At 33.5% G+C, this 9887-nt stretch overlaps 2 protein-coding genes across 3 annotated transcripts; both read left to right on the top strand.

Moving 5' to 3' along the window:
* The first annotated feature begins 989 nt into the window (after positions 1–989).
* On the top strand, positions 990–3960 carry LOC145146564 (putative sugar phosphate/phosphate translocator At3g17430). Its single transcript, XM_079075009.1, has 10 exons — positions 990–1193; positions 1695–1971; positions 2048–2155; positions 2245–2276; positions 2366–2416; positions 2509–2570; positions 2667–2928; positions 3012–3277; positions 3370–3464; positions 3543–3960. Exons 2-10 carry the CDS (start codon positions 1885–1887, stop codon positions 3717–3719), a joined length of 1140 nt encoding a protein of 379 aa, XP_078931135.1. The 5' UTR covers positions 990–1193; positions 1695–1884; the 3' UTR covers positions 3720–3960.
* A 3848-nt stretch (positions 3961–7808) lies between these two features.
* LOC145146538 (rRNA-processing protein fcf2-like) lies at positions 7809–9560 on the top strand. 2 transcript variants are annotated; one of them, XM_079075006.1, is made up of 6 exons: positions 7809–7940; positions 8398–8637; positions 8730–8790; positions 8879–8956; positions 9036–9151; positions 9255–9560. In XM_079075006.1, exons 2-6 carry the CDS (start codon positions 8408–8410, stop codon positions 9361–9363), a joined length of 594 nt encoding a protein of 197 aa, XP_078931132.1. In that variant the 5' UTR covers positions 7809–7940; positions 8398–8407; the 3' UTR covers positions 9364–9560. The 2 variants fall into 2 exon arrangements, with proteins under 2 accessions (XP_078931132.1, XP_078931133.1); XM_079075007.1 differs by having other exon boundaries at positions 7831–7940; positions 8407–8637.
* Positions 9561–9887: the final 327 nt, after the last annotated feature.

Genomic DNA, 9887 nt, shown 5'->3' with positions numbered 1-9887 from the left:
GGTACCAGTTTTCGATACTAACAGTACCAAATCCCGAATTTCATTATTTTAGAGTACCGAGTACCGTCACATATGTTTAAATTCAGTACCAGTATAGAATTGATATTTGGTACTAACCAATCATCCTACATTTACTCATGGAGATTAATACCTAATCTAATCTATTAAAAGAAGAGGTCACATGATGAAATTTTCTAAACCTAATCACCATATCAGTCTCATGGATTCCCCATCTCATTTTTGTTTCTAACACTACCATCAAAGAAAAATCACATAAACTTCTTAGGCAAATTACAAAAATTACAATTCATATACGTATATGTGCCTATTGTTCTTGTTCTTTGATTGGTGAGACCGATTTACCATCAAACCATTCCCTATGAAGTCTAAGTTTTTGACCGGTTGAATTCCAACTGTTCCCTAATAGCTCTAAAGAAACCGAGTATTGATTCTTGAGGAGGACGACGTTGATGACTCCCTCCCATTGACCCTCGTTGTTGTAGGCGTCGACCTCATCACTAAACACAAAATTAATATCACGATTCTCGCAATGGGGAAGGTGCCTTAATTGAAAAACATCACAGGTTTCACGGATGAGGTTTGGTTATGGATTCATCCGCTTGTAAAGTAGTTGATTACGTGGTGCCCACCTATAAAATTGTTGATTATGTGGCACAAACCACTAGTAACTTTAGGCTAGGTGACAAAATCAGCAGGTCGAGATCGACTTTCAACACCAAGAAATTTAAAAAAAAAAAAAAAAAACCATGACATTTTAAACCGATATAGAAAAGTTGGTAATACAAAATACAAATGCCAATTAGAAAGCCATAAAATTTGGCCTAAAATTAATAGATAGCCTATATATTACCATACAATAAGATCCAATGCCGATAAAATTACCCTAAATATATAAAGTTTAGTAGTTTACTGCAAAAAAAAACTTAATTTTACAAGAATAGCAATAAAGGTAGCTACACCTATGCCATTGCTATTGCCACAAGACACGGGCGGAGTCAAGTTAAGTTACTTTGGGGGAAAATCTTGACAATCTTTCTTCTTCTTCTTCCACTCTCCTTCTCTCCCTCCCTCCTATGTATTATCACATATCGATACAGACACAAATTGATCTGTCTGCTGCTTCTAGGGGCTAGATATAAACATTAAGCTTTGGAATCAGTTGATCTTCAAAGGTAAATCAATGTTCTACCGTAATCTTACAAATGTATCCCATCTCTCGATGTAGATCAGCACTTTTAGTTTCTAAGTGACATCTCCTTCAAACGAGTGCCTATTGACTTTAGTGTAGAATCGTAAGAAAAATCTGTTTACTCCATGACTCCATGTGTATCTATGAACTTCGCCATCTGCTTATGCTAGATGTAGTAATATCCTAAGGTGTCAGGATTCCGATATGGTATTACTATTACTGCCTCCTACTAATAACCCCAGAGATCGAGAGCGTAGTTCCTACTTCCTAGGGATCGCATCGCTGTTCTACTAGGGTAGGCTGTTCCGGCATTGACAGATTTAACAACTTTTGATAAAAAGTCGTGTCTGGATATAAACCGTGAAACTACTTTACTGTTCAAATCTAACTATAAGAAAGTTAGGTAGCTGTAATTTCACCAAAATGTGGAATGATTTCATATATACAAGTAATAGTAAACTCTTTAGATCTTATCGCTTTGTAGGGTGCTTATGGTGCAGAAGGTGAGGTTTCCTCCTTGCTTTTGATGAGTGCTGATATCAGCTTTCTGGTTGGAAGAAGTCTGAAATCCGGTTATCCGTGTGGGAGAGAATCTTATTGTATGCTCTGAATCTGGGAACTAATACATACAAATACAAGGTGTAATCTTGTGAAGTAAGCTGCTACAAATTACAATGATGATCAACAAGTCACTTTTCTTGACTTACCTTTATCTCTTAATCTACATTTTGCTGTCATCTGGAGTTATTCTGTACAACAAGGTAATTCAACATTGTTTTAAATTGATCTCTCTGCATCTAACTTTCCCTTGCTTATCATCTTTATATCTATTTGCAGTGGGTTCTCTCTCCAAAGTACTTCAGTTTTCCCTTTCCAATCACTCTTACTATGATCCATATGGGCTTTTCTGGTGCCGTAGCATTCTTTCTTGTTCGTGTTTTTAAGGTATTGTTCTTTATGAAATCTTAAAGAATGCCACAAAATCACAGGCTTATTTTTGCTTCCTCGCTTATATTTTTTCAATCATACTGCAGGTTGTTGCTCCAGTTAAAATGACATTTGAAATGTAAGATATCTACTTCATAATTTAACTAATTTAGTTTCTAGCACATTTTAAGTTTCCATTAAGAATTCTCTTTTCATGGGCATTGACAGATATGCAACATGTGTAGTTCCCATCAGCGCTTTCTTCGCATCAAGTCTCTGGTAAGAATCATTTATGTCATATAGATCTCTATTTTCCTGCATCTTTTTGCATATCTATGTGAGTGTGAAGTTGCTGTATATTTACATTTCAGGTTTGGCAACACTGCTTACTTGCATATATCAGTGGCCTTCATCCAAATGCTGAAAGCATTAAGTATGCAAAACTTTTATCTATATATCTTTTTTTTTTAAAACTTTGTTTATAAATAATATAACTGAGTGAATGTATTTTTGGAATGGACACACACAGTGCCAGTAGCAACACTTATCATGGCAGTCCTATGTGGCACTGACAAGCTGAGGTGGGATGTGTTGTTGAACATGCTGTTGGTCAGTGTTGGAGTTGTGATTTCTTCATATGGAGAAATCCATTTTAATGTTATAGGGACACTTTATCAAGTAACAGGCATCTTTGCAGAAGCTTTGAGACTAGTTTTAACTCAAGTCCTTCTACAAAAAAAGGGTTTATCTCTAAACCCTATTACAAGCTTGTATTACATAGCTCCATGCAGGTATTATTCACTTTTCTTCATTACCACATAGGATACCCTTGTTCATGTCCTAAAAGATCATGTTTCCCTTTTTGCCCCTGCAGTTTTGCTTTCTTGTTTGTGCCATGGTATTTGTTGGAGAAGAGTAACATGGAAGTTTCACAAATTCAATTCAACTTCTGGATTTTCTTCTCAAACGCTTTATGTGCTTTAGCATTAAACCTGTCCATTTTCTTAGTAATTGGAAGAACAGGAGCAGTTACCATTCGTGTAGCAGGTGTCCTTAAAGATTGGATATTGATTGCTCTTTCAACTGTAATATTTCCAGAGTCTGCCATTACCGGGCTCAATATTATCGGTTATGCCATTGGTATGCAAAATGTCATCATTACCCTTGGGTTTAAATCTTTAAATTAATCATTAAAATAGTAACTAAAAAGATTGATTAAAATTTGTTTGTAGCACTTTGTGGTGTGGTGATGTACAACTACATAAAGGTTAGAGATGTGAAAGCATCTCAACTTCCCCCTGAAAGTATCCCAGAACGATTGACTAAGGTCAGTCAAAGTGTTTTAATTTTTTGTCAGATGTCTAAAATACCCTTCAATCTATATTGACTATGTTTCTTTAATCAGGAATGGAAGCTGGAAAAGAAGTCATCCGACAACAACATTAGTGATGAAGATAATACAAGGAATAGCAGCAGATTTAGTTCAATGTCGGATAGTGCAGTAGATGAAGAGGCACCTTTAATGGCATCTTCAAGGCTTTCTTATATTGCACGTTCACAGCTTAATAGCCGAGATACATGATGATGATGATGATGATGATGCATTTAATGTATAAAACTAATCTGGTGAATTCATAGGGACATACATGTATGTGGTTCTTTTCCTTTTGGAAAGTAGTTGTGGTTGGTAGCTCCCTCTTTTGAGGTTATTTTTCTAGTTTTTACATGGTTTCAGGGAAGAACAATCGGTTATTGTATTGTATTGTATTTTTAACAAAGAAGTTTTGAATTTTGGAAGTGAATCAGTGAATGATGTTGACAAATTTCATTTGTTTTCAGCTATTCTTTATGGTTTCAAATCTTTTGGCCTATTGTACACATGCGATACAAAAAAGACTAGTCTTCTGGGATGTTATTTATTGTCACAACTAGAGTGTAGTTCTCATCTAGAATTCAGTGTTTCATAGTAAGACGATAAACATCTGGATGATATATCACTTCATCACAGAACTTCTATAATCAGAATTGGTATGCTGTCCTTGAGAAAACAAAATCCTTGGTACGAAGAATCTAACGAGAATGTTTATAGAGGCATTAGACAATAGAGAAGTTGAAGTTTTGCATAGTTTCAACGAGTTTTTTAGATGATTGATGAGAAGACATCATACTAGAGAGAGGAGGTTACACAGTCTTGGTTTACAAGAGGTACACACATTGGAAGGCAGTTGGTTTGTTGATTGGCCTCCAGATGAGAGATTGTTGAGTTGTGGAGTCTGATGATTATCAAAAGGACTTGAATGTCAGTCAACGACCAAACAATGGAGTTCCTAATATGAAATTGATAGAATACCTCTAGTTTGGTTGCATAACACAATTATCATAATTGTGTGACTATTTACTTTTTAGTTTTATTTGCAAATTATATTTTGTGAGTTTATCGAAAACCTAATTTGCATTTATGCATTGTTATATGATTAACGAATTTATTCGAGCCTTATTTTTATGGTTATGTAACACGTGTAACTTTGGGATAGAAGTTTATATTTTTAATTGAATTTCTACGTAAAATAAATTAATGTTTAATTTAAATTAAATAAAAATAATTGAACTAAAATTTTCAAATTTAGTTAAATAAAAATAATTTAATTAAGATTTAACTACTTGAGATGTGAAAGATGAAGTTTAAAACTTTAAGATTAGAAGTTTAGGAACGAAATTTGTGTAAATTTATTTAAATAGTAAAAAGTTTAACATCTAAGGTAGATAGACATTGAAGGACTTGAAATCTTAAATAAAATGTCATCTTAGGTTGAATGGAAAATTAGAATGTCAAAGGGTCAATTTTGTCGGTTATACAAATTAAAGTGACTTTGAATTAACTTAATTAACTATATTTTGGACCAATATTGTTATAATACTAACTTTTCATGGTTAATATGAGAATTATTAAATTATAAATGTTAGTTGAGTGTCAATTTGGGATTTTTTTAAATGACTTACACACTCACCAACCACTCTACTCATAAATTTGCACCTTTCGTCAACAGCGGGACTTGAACTTAACATTTGGTTGAAAGACATATATCCGTCAACTTCTGATACCACTAGACCAGATGTCATTTGGCGCACGTGTCTCCCTTTAGGTCAATTTGGAACTAGCTCTAAAATTAGCAAGTTGATGGGCTAATAATGCTACCTAGCGAGAGATTAGAATTAAAGGCCCCATCCCTTAATTATCTTCATTTCAAATGTGGAAAAGCTAGAGAAAGAATATAGATGATTTGTATGGAGGAAATGGAGAACTTGGAAGCATAATCGAAGAACCTTGGTGAATCTAGATCAAAATATTCAAAGGAAAGCTTGTGAGGTAGTAAATTCCACTTCATCTTTTCATTTTAAACTTTTATGTCTTGAAGATTTGTACAAAATCCCATGATTTTATCACAAATCTATAAACATAAGTTCTTTTCCAAGTTGAAATTGAGTTCATAAAGTTTTAATGAACTACATTCATGATATATTGAATGGATCTAGTGTAATTTGTTTTTGATTAAAAAAAATAATTCAATGATATAATTTAGATGTAAGTTTATCAACGCAAAATCCATTTAATGGTGTTGAAACCTCTAAATGATTCAATGGTGGACTATAGGTCTCTTAATGGAGTTTTTGAGACAAATTTGTTTTGATAACCATTGAATCCATTAAATGTCAATTGAGTTGTATGTATAAGGTTAAACTTTGAAGTTAATTTTATCCATTCTAACTGCAAAACATAAGTGAAAATCAAATATACTAGTCGTTTTTATAATTAAAATTTCTATTGAAGATGATGATGTTAATCTTTGTAATTGAGGTATTAATCATGTTTATGATGTTAGTTAGGTTGTAATTAAGTGTTTGATCAAAATTTTGAACTCTGTTAATTCATATTAAGTCATCATAATTAGAATTAGAAGTGTTATCATTTTGGTCAAGTTTTTGAAGCAATTTTGGAACTTTTGCCCGTAATGACATGATATGAAACATGTAGGTCGTATAAATCCTTTGTTATTTCCAGTAGAACGTGTGAAACCCTAAGAAAATTTCATGAGATTTTACTTGACCTTGGGACATTGAGTTATCCTTTAGTTGACTCTAGTGCTTCCATTAGCTCATGTGATGAGATAACATGTCCCAATAACTAAGTTATTGATACATTTACAAGATTTTAGGGTATAGTTTAACATAATTTAAATTTAATGGACTAAATATGATAAATCCAAAATTTTGATGTCAAATTTTATCAAGGGATAATGACTTAAAAGGGTAACATATTATTCGGTTTGTACACATTTGGTCACTGAGTTTTTTTTCGTCCATATTTACCCCTTAAACTTGTTAAACTGTACACATTCAGTCCTTATGACCTGTTACTCCAGGTTAGCCGGGAAAAATGACTTGATATGGTAATATATTTTTCATTTTGTACACATTTAGTCCTTAATATTTTTGTACATATTTAGTCCTTAACATTTTTTTTGTTTCAAAATAAGTCCTTTTTTGTACTCATTCAGTACTTATGAATGATTTCTTTATGTTTTTTTTTCACGACATCTTACGTGAGACAATCATTGATGAGGTGCTTGGGGTTGTTGATGTTTATGTCCAATGCGATCTCGACTGCTTGGTTGCGTAAGTCTTGTGGTTTGGCTTAGGTCTTGTATTTTGAACATCGTAACTTCTTCATACGATATCAGATTTTAAGGATCTTTATCCACGTGTTCATTTTTTGAGTCTACTACAACTTTCATTAAAATTACTCCCGTTAAAATGTAATATATTTTTACTAACGATTTTATAAAAAAAACATACATACATGCATTCATAAAAAACGTATGGACAGGGAAGACGCAGTAATACATAGTAGGTGTTGCCGAGATGAAATGGGTGTTGCCGTTACATGGAAAATATGTATAAACGTAAAAATAAAGCGAAAAATTTTCCACTGCGAACAGAAAAAACAGGTGTTGTCGGTGCAACACCGGGACCATACTAAATCCGCCACCGCGTATGGATATAAAAATCGTAAGTAAAAATATATTATTTTTTAATGGGAGTAATCTAAATGAAAGTTGTAGTAGACTAAAATACAAACGCATGAATATAAAGATCATTAAAATCTGAGATCATATGAAGAAGTTATGACGTTCAGAACACATGACCTAAGCAACCAAGTAGTCGAGATCGCGATGGATATAAGCATCAAAAGCCCCATACACCTCATTAATGAATGTCTCACGTAAGATTTCATGAGAAAAAACTAAAAAATCATTCATAAGTACTGAATGAGTACAAAAAAATGACTTATTTTGCAAAAAAAAAAAAAAAAAAAAAAAAAAGACTAAATGTGTACAAAGTGAGAAATATATTACCCTATTAAGTCATTTTTACCGGGTAACCTGGAGTAGCCGGTCATAAGGACTGAATGTATACAGTTTAACAAGTTGAAGGGGTAAATGTGGACGAAAAAAAAAGTCAGTGACCAAATGTGTACAAATCGATAAATATATTACCCCTTACATTATCCCTTTTATCAATAATCCAAACTTAAAACACAAACACATCTTTTATTTTCATTTATCAATAATCCAAACTTAAAACACAAACACATCTTTTATTTTCATGGTTCGCTAGCTAGTCGCCTCTGTCGTCGCATATTCACATCATCTGGCTGTGTATCGTCACTCGCTGCTCGCCGCCGCCTCTATCATAGGATATTGCTCTGCTGCTTGCCTCTATCTTTCTTTCTCCCTTGAATAAGGTAACATCCCCGTTTCTCTGGGACTCTGTTTCTCACCTTCAATTCCCCACGATTTGCGAGCCTATTTAAATGTTGACAATCTAATCTACATAGCTCAACGCTTAAACCCTAATTTCATCTATGATTTGCTGATTTAGACCAATTTATGATTTTTTTGCCACTTTGTAACCCTGGTTTCATCTTAGATTTGGCGTGATCTTTTGAATGCTACCAGCTTGCCAGTCTTGATACCCATTCATAACTGATTTTGTTTTTGTTATTTAATTTCTTTTAACACATCCTGCAGAATCAGATACCTGAGTCTTTCGCGTAACGTATTTATTTTGTTCAGTTTTTTTCTACCCTTTATATCCGTTACGACTGAAACTACGACACTGCTGTTATGTTTTTGTCACTTGGATTCCAGACACTAATTGCTACATTGTGGTGAACATTAACAGTTGTGTTTTTCTCATAGGAAAAATAGAATGCCTGAAGATAAGAAAATGATAGGCCTTTCATGGGAACCAAAGCTACCTTCTCTTTCATTTGGTACAAAAAATGGGTCCAATAACAAATCTCAAAATATATCAGAAACTAATCTGGTATATAGACCCAACTCAGAGCTCATTGATGGGCTGTTTGTTCCACCTAATGACCCAAAAAAGGTCAACAAGTTACTAAAGAAGCAAGTCAAAGACACAACAGGAAAGAGTTGGTATGTAGTATTTTCACTTTCTAAGTCAAATCATATACCCAAGTTTTTTAAGATTCAGACATTGACTTAAAACATGTTTGAAATGTATGTAGGTTTGACATGCCTGCCCCTACTCTCACACCCGAGTTGAAAAAAGATCTTCAGCTCCTAAAGGTGCCATGACATCTCTTAATAAATAGATTAAATTGCAAAAAAAAACATAAATGATTCGACTTTGTAACAATTATGTGTATGTTTATAGTTGAGAAATGTGATTGATCCCAAGAGGCATTACAAGAAGGGTGACTCCAAATTAAGCACATTCCCAAAGTATTTCCAGGTAATGTTTGTGAGCCAGGTGGGGGTAGATTAGTCATTAGTGACATAATAATAAATTTAATAATTAAAATGGTGGTTAGGTTGGGACAGTGGTGGAGCCAGTATCAGAATATTTCACTTCTAGACTTACAAAGAGAGAAAGGAAGGCAACTTTGGCTGATGAGTTACTTTCTGATCAATCACTCAAGGTTTACAGGTGAGATTAATTTGTTTGATGATACTATATAATACTTGATTATGATGAGTTTTAGAAGGGGTTTTGTTAAAAGTTGTTGTGCATTGCATTTTATTAATTACAGGAAAAGGAAGGTTCGAGAGATTGAAGAGAAAAACCAACCTGGTGGGGTTGATAAATGGAAGATCAAAGGTAAAAGTTCATGGAAACGTGCAAAGCAAAGGAGGCATTGAATTGGGAATTATCAATTATGTAGTGAGTGAGAAGAGTATTGTGGAATTTAATCAATTGGTAGAATTATTATATGTTTTGTACTCTGTGGTATGCCATGTGCCATAGTGATCATTCCATTTTTGTAGTTCTCCATTTGAATAGTTAAAACTTTATCAAGAGTATGAACTTTAATCAACTCCAATTAATCATTTTGACCTATCTCTTTGTATCTTAATTGCTAAAATATATGAAGCTTCTCCTAAATCTTTCTGTGATTCAATTTCCATTGAGAAACATGCCTTAACAACATTATTTTGTGATTCAATTTCAACTGATAGTTCGACATCTTGTTGTTCTTGAATCTATTCAAGTTCAACACTACTCATGCAATCTTTGTTGTCAATACTCTTTTCCCAAAAAGTTTCCATTTTGAGCAACTAACCCTTTGTTTTTAGAAGCAATGGGACTCTTCCCGCTCTACATCTCATATGGTGTGTTGTTAAGAGTCTTGGTTAATATCTTGTTTAATGTAGGGACTATGGAC

This window comes from Lactuca virosa, chromosome 1 (assembly GCF_052849685.1).
Source record: "Lactuca virosa cultivar CGN04683 chromosome 1, Lactuca_virosa_CGN04683_v6, whole genome shotgun sequence".
NCBI lineage: Eukaryota > Viridiplantae > Streptophyta > Magnoliopsida > Asterales > Asteraceae > Lactuca > Lactuca virosa.
The sequence above is the reverse complement of the archived record's forward strand: the minus strand, read 5'-3'. Positions and strand labels throughout refer to the sequence as shown.